Source organism: Myotis daubentonii, chromosome 6 (assembly GCF_963259705.1).
Source record: "Myotis daubentonii chromosome 6, mMyoDau2.1, whole genome shotgun sequence".
NCBI lineage: Eukaryota > Metazoa > Chordata > Mammalia > Chiroptera > Vespertilionidae > Myotis > Myotis daubentonii.
In genome coordinates this window covers 92,140,089-92,151,985 of record NC_081845.1, presented here as the reverse complement: position 1 = coordinate 92,151,985, position 11,897 = coordinate 92,140,089, and the positions used below count along the sequence as shown (strand labels likewise).

The 11,897-nt window shown below is 44.4% G+C and overlaps 1 protein-coding gene across 1 annotated transcript; it reads left to right on the top strand.

Moving 5' to 3' along the window:
- Positions 1–3,675: 3,675 nt before the first annotated feature.
- SRSF3 (serine and arginine rich splicing factor 3) lies at positions 3,676–9,970 on the top strand. The gene is made up of 6 exons (XM_059701879.1): positions 3,676–3,832; positions 4,960–5,167; positions 6,314–6,448; positions 8,593–8,631; positions 8,875–8,961; positions 9,145–9,970. The coding sequence occupies exons 2-6, from the start codon at positions 4,962–4,964 to the stop codon at positions 9,170–9,172; spliced, it is 495 nt and encodes a 164-aa protein (XP_059557862.1). The 5' UTR covers positions 3,676–3,832; positions 4,960–4,961; the 3' UTR covers positions 9,173–9,970.
- Positions 9,971–11,897: the final 1,927 nt, after the last annotated feature.

Below are 11,897 nucleotides of genomic sequence, written 5' to 3'. Positions count from 1 at the left end.
GAAATAGTGACACATGCCTAATGGTTGCTGTATGAAACAGCATAGCCCTTGATTATCTCTCCCCCATCTTCTCTGCTCTGTGCCCTGGGAAGCTGACTTCTAGGGTTGCATCACCCAGGTGCTTTGCCCTCAGGTCTCCAGATGGCTTTGGGCTACAGAAGATACCATTAAAAGATGGAACTGCCTGGCCAGTGTGGCTCAGTTGGTTGGGCATCATCCTATGCACCAAGAGCTTACCGGTTTGACTGCCAATCAGGGTCAGGTTTTTGGCTTGATCCCCTAGGCCTTGATGTTTCTCTCTCTCTCTCTCTCCCCGTCTCCCTGAAATCAATAAAAACATATATATATATATATATATATATATATATATATATATTTTTTTTTTTTTTTAAAAAAAAGATGGGACTATGGGAAGAGAATGTAGTCCAGTTCTTTCAACTCTGACTATGATCCCTTCAAAAGAACAAAGCAAAAGCCCACATCTGGGGTGCTGCAGTACCTCTAGTTAAGACCAAAGTGGCCTCTCTTCATTGCTAAGCGCTTGCCTGGTTCTGGTAGCCCTGATCATTCTTGCCCTAGTGGGCCTAAGAGCTGCCTCTGGGAGTCCTGCCTTCGCTTGTGGGTTTACTTAACCCTGCCCAAACCTCTGTAAATAACCTTTTATTGACTATGCTATCTGTTTCCAGGACATTGAACCAAGTCTCGAATGAACTATTGTTATGGTCTAAGCCAGCCGTGGGCAAACTACGGCCTGCGGATCCGGCCCGTTTCAAATGAATAAAACTATTGAAAAAAAAGACCGTACCCTTTTATGTAATGATGTTTACTTTGAATTTATATTAGTTCACACAAACACTCCATCCATGCTTTTGTTCTGGCCCTCCGGTCCAGTTTAAGAACCCATTGTGGCCCTCGAGTCAAAAAGTTTGCCCACCCCTGGCTCTTATTAGATTTTCCTTGAAGTCAATTACAGTATTTAAAGTATTAATTCTTATACATAGGTATTCATGCCTGGCCATCAGTAACTCTGTTTTCTTAAATTAAAAAAAAAGTATTTAGCTTATTGGTAACGGATGAATTTTTTAGAATTGGAAGATTACTTAATGCCACGGTTCTCAACCTGAGGTAGTGAGGAGTGTGTCAGAGTAATTTCTGTGTTGGGAATCTTTCTGTGTGCAAGTGCCCGGGGGCGGGGAAATAAAGTCCAAGTGGCTTAGGCAAGTTGGGGGAAGAGGTAGAGAGCTTGCATGTTCAAATAACTGGGAATTCCAAAAGCAGAACTGGGCCCACGGCTCCTCTTTGCCATCTCTCAGCTCGCTCTGCCTTTAGGTTGGGTCTATCACCGGCTGCTTCTTCCCGTTGGGAAACGCGATGGCTGCCCTGGCTCAGGACCCCAGAGGAAATGAGCACGCCTCTCTCTGGCTGGCCTGGCAGCAACGCTGTAATTAGTCACTGATCGGATTATTCATCATTTCTAATGGCGGTGAGGGTGGGGGGCTATGAACTGGAATGACTTAATTAACCAGTGGTGGCCATTTCCCTCCCCATGAAAAAGTGGGTTGTAGGGCCCAACCACACCAGAATCAATAACAGGGTCTACTTGTGAGAAAGGTAGTTCCCCCAAGAAAGATCAAGAGATGTTCACTACAATGCATAGCTCCATTCCCTGTCCCTACCAAGAAATTCTGATCGGTCTTTCTTAAAGCATCCCGTTTTCTAGGGTTCAGACAAGAATGGTTGGTGGTCAAGTAAAATCAAAGCAACATTAAAATATTCCAGAATTTAAATGGATACTTCATTTCGCTGCAGTCAGCAGAAGGTGGAAAGCGTGTGTTGGATAGCCAGAGGCGGTTCAAAATGTACTCATGAACACAGTAATTAGGAGTGCCCCATTGAAAGACGCCTGCTAGACTAGCTAGCATTACACACACCAACAAAAACAGGGGAAATGGTGGGAAAGGATGGCATACTGAGATGTGAAAGGGATATTTCAAAAGAGGCAGCATTTTCTATCAACAATAAAGGTAAAAAAAAATTTAAAAGAGCATTTTTGTTGTTGTTTTATAAATCCTCAGCCGCGGATATTTTTTCCATTGATTTTTTTTTTTTTTTTTTTTGAGAGAGAGAGAGAGTGGAAGGGAGGCGGAAATTAATTCTGAGATGGGTTAAGGGATTCTTTTCAAGACACTTTCTTTTTTAAAATATATTTTTACTGATTTCAGAGTGGAAGGGAGAGGGAGAGATAGATAGAAACATTATTGATGAAAGAGAATTAATGACTGGCTGCCTACCCCACCCTAGGGATTGAGCCCGAAACCCGGGCATGTGCCCTGCCTGGGAATCCAGCCCTGACCTCCTGGGTCACAGGGCCACCACTGAGCCACACCGGCTGCGGGAAGACTGTAGCAGTGAGCAGCCGTGGGGCTGGGGTCCACATCCAGGACCCTCTGACTTTGCTTTGGCAGAAGAAACATTAAAGAGAGAAAAGCTTACACGGCGGAGAGGAGCAAGTGAGGCAAACCTAAGGGAGCCAGGAGGAAAGTCAGAGGGAGAGACAGGGCTTGCCCGGACCCCCTCCCAGGCGCGGCCCTGGAGCTCCCAGTCCCCTTCTCCCCTCGCTAGGACACCCCCGTTTCACACCCGAGAAAACCAAGGCTCAGGGCGAGTAAATCTTCCTGTTTTCCCCTCCCCACAATGGAAAGTCCTTTTGGGGCCCCAATCAGAGATAAGGCTCCCAAGGAAAACATCTGGGAGAGATAAGACAGGAAAGTAACTAGCGTATCTTTCAGCTAATGACTGAAAATACAGGTTATTTTTGTTTTGTTTTCTCGAGAGCATATTTAAACACGGCTTAGCAATAGGTGAGACTCCCCTGCCAGCGGGTAGAGAGAGCTCGGTGATTTCCTAACACGATCGCGGCCTTCCCCTCCCAACCGTGTGTCATCCCGCGGCTCCGTCTTCCTCGCGGGAGCGGAGAACCCGAAGGGCGAGCGGCCCACGGAGCCCCCACCCGCTTCTGCCGGAGGAAGAGCGGAGGCGCCCTCCTGGCATCTGCTTGGGGCTTAGGATGGACTCAGTCGTCCTCGGAGCTCCCTTTTATCGTGATCCGCTGAAGCTAGTTTCCCGGTGGCCGGCCGGTCTCAGGGGCCGGTGCGTTGCTATTACACCTCGCGAGCGCCCAGGCAGGCGAGGACGCCGCCGCCGCCCCGGCCCAATCCCGCCGCTGGGGCGGGAGGCGGGAAACCGGCGGACTCCCGGACCCGCTTTCCCGTAAGCGCAGCCGGGTCACCCCTCCCTGACCTTGGAGCCACTCGGAAGCGCGTCTGTCAGCGCCCGGGTCCCGGTCCCAGCCCCGCCGCCGCCGCCGGCGGGGATCGGGTGTTGGATTCATCCGAGACCTCAACCCTATCAGGAGCCAGCGGCTCCATCAGCTCAGGCGGGTGGCGGCCGCTGTGTGAACAGCGCCGGCCATTTGGGGAGAAGGGGGGCGGGAAAGATGGGGAGACGGAGGGGGAACCCCGGGGGAGCGCCGGGCGCGGGAAGGCCGGGTGCCCCCAGGCGCCCCGGCGCGGCCCGAGCGCGCTCCCAGGCACCGCGCGGCTCGTCGCGTTCGCAGCCGCTGCGTCACGGCCTCCTCGGCCGCTCATTGGTCGAGCCTGTCCAATCACGTGACCCAGCATGGCGTATAAATAAGGGCGAGGAGAAGGCGGTGGTCCGCCATTTCGTGAACGCCGGGGAGGTGCGGGGACCTGTGGAGCCGGGCGGAGGGGAGCCGAGGAGCCGTCCGAGGGTGTGTGGACTTCAGCCGCTGCGTTTCTCACTCCAGATCTCGGTGAGAGGCCGGGTCCGAAGGAGCGAAGGGGGAAGTGGGACGTAGCAGGGCCGAGATGGGGCCGGGCCCCATGGCGGTGCCAGATGGAGACAAAGGGCCGCCGCCGCCATTTTGTGACGTGCGGCGCGGGCGGCGGCGGGCTGGCAGCCCACCGGGCGGGCCCCGGCCTGGAGGGAAGGGGTTCGTGGGCCTTTGTGGGGGGATGCGCCGGGGGTGAGGTTGCCCGAGGATCAAGGCAGAGGGGGAGCTGGTAACCGAGTCGTACGCCAGGCCGCGCGGCCTTTCAATTTATGGCGCCTTTTTTTTTTCCGCCCCACGTTTTCTGAAGCTCCCAGGGTTTTTGTCCCTGGGCTCTAGCAAGGCTGGGATTGCGGCCTGGGCGGGCTGGGAGGGGCCCATGGAGGCAAAAAAGGGGACATCATGTGGTAGTTTCAATAATAAGGAATTAATTCATAAAAAGACTGGAAATCTCGATCCACAGGAAGTGGTTTCTGTACTCACATTTTCATGTAATTTGAATTCGACTCCACTTTTTTACTCCTTGAACCCAGCCTCTTCTTTTTTTTTTTTTTTTAACCCATCTTCTGTGGGCAGCATTGTTTTTGTAGCTGCGTCCCGGTAGCCCGTCGGCCTGAAGCTGGTCGCAGGGAGTTGTTTTTTTGTGTTTGTTTTTTTTAAATCGGTCTGCAGCCGTGCTTTGCTCTCACCTCCCGGGCACAGGGCGGGGTCACGCCAATAGGATGTGTCTGGGCTGGTTTTTTAATCGGATTAAGCCGAGCGGGGGAAGAACCGGGGTGTGAATGGTCCTTACACCAAGTGTTGGGAGGCCGCTCTTTGCAGCCATTGAAACCGGCCTCGGGTGATGGGGGCGCGGCCCGGGCGGCTCCAGTGGCTCAGCCCCAGCCCCTAACGTGCGGCTCGTTCACCTGCCTCGGACATTTCATAATAGACGGGGTCGGGATGCATGCCCTTCAGTCTCATTTAACGGAGAAATGGGTGTTTCGAGGGTGGTAGTTTTACTTAAGTTTTTAGTATTCTGGCAGTCTTTCCTAAGGGTCTGTTTCTCACTGTATGTAGATTATTTGGTTAAATCTTCCATATTTTGGTTTTGTCTTTTATTTTTACAGAAATGCATCGTGATTCCTGTCCATTGGACTGTAAGGTTTATGTGGGAAATCTTGGGAACAACGGTAACAAGACTGAGTTGGAACGGGCGTTTGGCTATTATGGGCCACTCCGGAGTGTGTGGGTTGCTAGAAACCCTCCCGGCTTTGCTTTCGTGGAGTTTGAAGATCCCCGAGATGCAGCCGATGCTGTCCGAGAGCTAGATGGGAGGTAATTTAATCGTTGATTTAAATAATGTCGCCTAAAGTTTTTAATGTTTAAAAATCTCTGGGATAGTGGTTCTGAGTGGCTTCTTGGTTATCTGAAATGGATGTTACTGGAAATTTGTGTACACCTTTTTTTGCAATGAAAAAAAGGACCGAACAGTTTTAGTGGAGATACGTAGGAGGATTCTTTTTATTCAGCTGGTCATTGAGGAAAATAATTAGGTTTAATGGTCAATTCTTGATGGGTGGACGGCTGCATCCAAAAAATGGTCAGAACATTTTAATCTAAATTCTCTGCAGTGTCAACTTTTGTCACCTTTGAATTGATTCTAAAACAGCTGTGGAATCATTTTCTTTAAGAATGGCCCTGTACTGATAATTGTAGCTGGATGGTGCTTTCCTGGGCTGTATTGCACCGTTATCTTTAACTGTTTGGAGTGCTGCTTTTAGGAAGTCTGGCTTGTATAGCAGTTCCCCAGCTGGTGCTAATGCCAAGTCTTAATAGCGAGCAGGTGTTGCCCCTTCTATTTTGTTGGCATTTGGAACCATTGGATTTCAATCCTAAAATTAAATGTTTGGAGGGTTGGCTGTATAAAAGCTTGTTTATCCAAGCAGATTGCAGAAACATATTTCCAGGGTTGCACCTCTTCCCAGTCACTGTGGCTCAATCTAAATATAATGGCTGTTGGAATTTTTTATGTCAACTATTGTGTGATGATTGAGGGAGAGGGTGATGTAAAATAAAATGGCCAAATGTCCTATTTATTGCTGTTACATGTGCAGGGTGGGTAGGGACCAGCAAATACAGTGTAAGATGCGTAAACAAGCGGTGGGACCTCAGTGAGAAGTCACAGGGTGTACAGATGAACCAGTTCTGTGGGGATTAATTAGCCTGCGTGTTTTCACACTTAAACTACAACTGCTAACAAATTAACATGGAGCCCAGTGATCAGACTGACTCTCAGCAAAACAATAAAATGTAAGGAAGTTTCCTTTAAGAAAAAATAAGGGAACCAAAACCTGTTTTGGCATTAAGGATTCTGCAGGCATTCAAATGTATTCTTAACGAGAAGTGCTTTTTGCTTTAATAAACATCTTTTAGAAAGTGAGTTTGGCTGCTTTAAATGTAATAATGCTTTTGTCTGCCTAGAACACTGTGTGGCTGCCGAGTAAGAGTGGAACTGTCGAATGGTGAAAAGAGAAGTCGAAATCGAGGCCCGCCTCCCTCTTGGGGTCGTCGCCCTCGAGATGATTATCGCCGAAGGAGTCCTCCACCTCGCCGCAGGTACTTGAGAGAGAGCGTGACTAGAGGTATTGGTGTAATGGAGTAGGTAATAGGAGCAGGTACTTCTCTCAAAGTTTGTTGGTGGGTTTTAAATGTATTGTGAAGAACCGGAGGTTTTTATGAAGCATTTGCTGGGTGTAGTTTGGGGTATGTGAGTTGTGCTGAGTGTTGGCTTTTGTCTTTAGGTTCATGTTGGTAGTCAGTAACTTCTATCTTGGATCTATCTTCTAGTTCATCTTCTAGTTGCATCTTTCCAAGTCTTCCCTTATACTTCAATTTAGGACTTTCTCCATTTCTTGACTCCATAATGACAAACATTACATTCAACTCTAGCTCTTCACCAAAAAATGTGTTTCTATTAGCACGATTGTAATATTTATCAATCAGGCAGCTGTTTTAATGTTACAACTGGTAAAATAGAAATCTTTCTGAAACTAACTTAAGTCACTGACCAATAAAGGGGGCTATAAAAGTAATCCCAGTCATCTATTCTTCATACCCAAATAGGAGAGAGAGCAGTTTTTTTATAACTGACAATGGCATCATTCTTGGACCAGGCAGTGTTGTCTGGATGCTAAGTCCACATCTCCTCAAATCTCCAAAATAGTTTCTGAAGGACTGAAGTTACCTCTTAAAGGTGAGTGAAGTCCTAGGAGATAGGAGTTCAAAATCTTGCCCCTTTTGCTGTTTTGAAAAACAACACACTGTTGCCCATCATAATAGAGTATTTGTTAGCTAATAGATGGTTGTACTGATGGCTTGTTTTTTTTTCATTTTTTTGTGCTTTTTGGTCCATCTATTAATAAAAATGAACCCCGTTACAGAGTCACCATCATGTCTCTTCTCACCACCCTCTGAGTCTGCATTAGCCAGTCAACTAGCCCTTTCAGCGTCATGTGACCAGCGCGCCCCATTCAGCTTGGCTGGTGTCGTTTCACATGACCCAGGCATGGCCAGTCGTCAGGTTGCACCGCCCTTTGGTTCCCGAGCATGCTGTTTTCTCTCAGCCTTCTCTCCAACCTTAACCAAATCGGCAGCAGCCACCTCGACCGCCCACACATTCCTGGCCAATCAGCTCAGCTGTTTATTTACCAAATGTCTTCACAACAACTACAGCAGCAGCCTTCGGCTAACAAAAAAGCAGGAAAAATCCACAACACCCCCTTCGCCAACCAACTAAATCCAACGCAACATCTGGCAAAACCTTTTCAGCAAATTCTTCCTGGCCGTCAGTCCGGCAGCCTCACCTCACCATTTCTAGCTTGTTGAAACCCAAAACTAGTAAGTTTTTCCTGCTTATACAGTTTACTGCTGGTTAAAATAAGGAGTAAGCGGCTTAAAGTAATTCTTTTTTTCTGGATCAAAGGCTGGCTGTGCATAATTGAATGGTAATGTACATATATATTGCTTGAATAAAACTTTTAAGGGTGATAGGGAACTCATAATGTAACTAGACCTTCAAGTGAAACTTATTTGCATGTGTGAGATGCCAAACTAAAAATTTTAATTACTAACAGATTTAGCTTTCCTTTCTAGCAAAAATTTGACTCCTATCACCTTTAAATGGTTTTACTAACAGTTTTCAAAATTTTAAAATTTTGGGGGTGAAGTGGGCCAAGAGCTAAGGTAATTTTGATAAGTCTAAACACACCCTTAAATGTGACGATCACAAATGCAGTTCTAATGTAGCACTTAATGGCATCAATATTTACACCTAGCGCGTTTTCACGATTACACTATCCACCTGGTACCTAAGTCTTGTCATGGACTTATAGGTTTGCATGGGTTCCAAATACTGGTTTATGGTACTGTTTTTGGAACTACTTGTGGGACTACATTTTGGTGTGGTGTTTTGGGTAGTGAAGTTAGTTTGACATGAAGTTTTGCATTGGACAGATCTGCTGTGAAGCATTCTTAAAGTGAGTCCATGGTTGGAATACCTGCTTTTCACTTGAGCTTTTGGTTCCTTAATCCTTCTGTGCCTTTTTTTTTTCTTTTCTTTTTTTTTCTTTTTTTTTTGGACGATGGGTGCCAGTTCTTCGGCACATTCACTGGGCCCAACAGTGAGATTGAAAAGTTGGGAAATGCCTCACGCCATAAATACTAGTTGACAGTTAGCCTAACTTTCTTGTTTCTGCTTTTAGATCTCCAAGACGGAGAAGCTTCTCCCGTAGCCGGAGCAGGTAAATGACCTTTTTGGCCACAGTCTCAGAAATGGCAGTGTTGTTTGCTATTCGTACGCTGTTTTCTAAATGACTTGGTTATGGTAATGGATCTTGTAATGAATTCTTAGTAATAGATAAAGTGTTACATAGAACCAGTATTAAGTTAGTAGAATTAACTAACTTTGTTTTCAAAGACTTATTGGAAATATTTATTGTTTATAGTCCTGAATGGTCCCATTTTTCTTTTGCCTCTGTCTGTAGGTCCCTTTCCAGAGATAGGAGAAGAGAGAGATCACTGTCTCGGGAGAGAAATCATAAGCCGTCTCGATCCTTCTCTAGGTCTCGGAGGTAAGATCTTTAATGATGAGCTAGTTAAGACCTTGTATGCCTAACATACTAAAACCGCAAATAGGTCTAACTAAGCCATTTTTATATAATTATGTAATTTTCTACCATAAAATTTTTTTGATGTTTTGTCACTGTCACCAAGTTACAGATGGAACCTGTTTTTCTGCTTTTGTTTTTTTTTAGCCGATCTAGGTCAAATGAAAGGAAATAGAAGACCAGTTTGCAAGATGAATGGTGTACAGGAAATAACTTCATTTGACAGGAGTATGTACAGAAAATTCAAGTTTTGTTTGAGACTTCATAAGCTTGGTGCATTTTTAAGATGTTTTAGCTGTTCACATTTGTTTGTCTTGGAACAGTGACACACAAAGATGTAATTCTCTATGGTTTGAAATGGATCATATGAGGCATGTAATATCAAGAATTGTTACTTTACAATGTTCCCTTAAGCAAAATTGAATTTGCTTTGAACTTCAGTCTTGCACAGACTGATAATAAACCTCTTAACTTCTGCCCAGCTAAAGTGTGACGTTGAATATTGTGGAAACAAAACTGGCAAAAATTGGATTTAAGACTTTCCATAGCTGTGACCTAATATGCAGCTGTAGTTGGACAGGCAGTCTTCAGAAGCTGCTGTGAACACACGCCAGCAGCTAAAAATTTAAAGCTGCACCCTTAAACTAGATTAGAGGTTTAAAAAAATCCAGCTAGTCTTTACACTGGGCAGATGTTGTCCAGTTGGTGTAGAATCTAAGAAGTTTTAAGAAAGTTAGTTTACCTTTGCTTTTGGTCATAAATTTCTTAAGTGATTGCTATATATGAATACATGGCTATTGGTAACATTCTTCACTTGGAAGTTTGCGACTATTCAAGATACCTGTGTCCTGCCAGCTTAAGGGTACATTGTAGAGCTGAACTTTGAGTTACTGTGCAAATTTTTTTTTCATGCTGTCATTTGTAATATGTTTTGTGAGAATTCTTGGGATTAAAGTTTTGGTTACAAATTGTTGTTTAACCTGAAAGCCTGTTTTTCCTTGCAAAACTAAAATGTGTGAGCTTGGTATCAAGTTCAGGTATAACATTCCTATTGGAAGCCATACTTATATTTTCTTGTAAAGTGCTTTTGAATTAATAAATAATAGCATAACTGTAATAGTCAAACCCACTATTACCATAGTTCTTGTCCCATGGAAAGCAGTTGGTTACACAAATCTTATAAGAAACAAAATTGAGGCTTTTGAAGTGAAGGGAATTTTTGGTTGTCACTTAAGTGATCGTTCTTAAGTTTTTTCCTTAGACTTACTCAGTGACCAACATTTTAAAGGTTAGCATCCCTAGTACATTATAACCCAAAGTTGCCCATAAAAATGCTTTTAGCATTAGCATGAGAACTTTCCAAAAAGCTTTAAAAATTGCTTCCATTTTATTTTCCATGATTTGAGGTGTTGCATGGGAATTCTAAATTGATCCATTATAATGTAAAATTCACTATATGGTTCAAATGTAACAGTGCAGACTTGAATACGGAGGCATGCATAACCTTCCTCTTAGAAATAGAGGAGCTGTAATTTCTAAATTTTGTGCAATTAGATTAAACCATAATGCAACAGTCTTGTGGCTTAGTTTCCTTAAATGTGCTATTTTATGACAGTTTTGGATTATCCTGACTTTAATATGACAGAAGTTATTGAGTTGAATGTATGAGGCTATACACATATACAGTAAGAGAATTTAATTGATTTTTAGAGAGGAAGGAAGAGAGAAACAAATAGCAGTTGTCCACCTATGGCGCCCACAAACCTGGACATGTTCCTTGACCAGGATTCAAACGGGCAGAATGATGCTCAACCAATGACCCACACCAGCCAGTGCTCTGAGGATATCTTTTTTTTAAATACATTTTATTGAATTTTTATAGAGAGGGAGAGGGATAGAGAGAAACATCAATGCGAGAGAAACATCGATCAGCTGCCTCCTGCACACTCCCCACCGGGGATATTCCCGCAACCAAGGCACATGCCCCTGACCAGAATTGAACCTGGGACCCCTGAGTCCACAGGCCGACGCTCTATCCGCTGAGCCAAACCGGTCAGAGCTCTATGAGGATATCTTACAAGATTAGGTCCTAAACAGTAATTTCCCTTGGTCCTTAACCTTTCATGCAAATATCAGGGGGGAGAGTCTGTGTCACAAGGGAGAATTGGTATCACTGAAGTTCAGTATGAGCCTTGTTACAGAAGACACTTAAGATTACCTGATTTGCTGGAAGCTCTGGGCCTTATTGTCTTGGCATTTCCTCATAGCCTAAATACAGTTCCTGTTAGGGACAAAGCAAGATAGCTAAAAAGTCATGGAAGTAATATGGTGTGTCAATAATTACACTGCTGTTATAAATGGGCATTTATATGGCCTTTTGGGCAGTATACAACTTACACAGTCTTAAGTTAGAAGGGTTTCTCTAAAAAGGTTAATAAATTATGGGTATAATGTGGCTAATGGAGAAATTGAGATATAGCCAACCTTGGAGTTACCCAAATTTTCAATCACTTAAAAGCCCTAGCACAATTTTTATGGCTTGCAAAAAATACGGAAGATAGAAAGTATTAAACTCTTACATTGTACATTTAGATTGTGGCTTTCAAAAGTTCTAATGTTACTATAATTTTAAAAATTACAAGTCCCATTAGCCAGTTGGATCATGCGTCCTTAGTCACATGATAAAGCCGTCACTAAAACTGACCTGTGGTGTAATAACTACAGGTGTTAACTAGAGGACACTAGTGATCATTTAAGGCAACAGTTATGGTTGGGTTTTTATGCTTTCAGTAATACGTAACAATCTGGCTCTCAGCTTATTGTGGGTTACTGCTGAACTCCATGTCTTAAGCAGAAAGGTGAAGACATAATTTTGATAAAGTGTATCTACTGTTGATGTA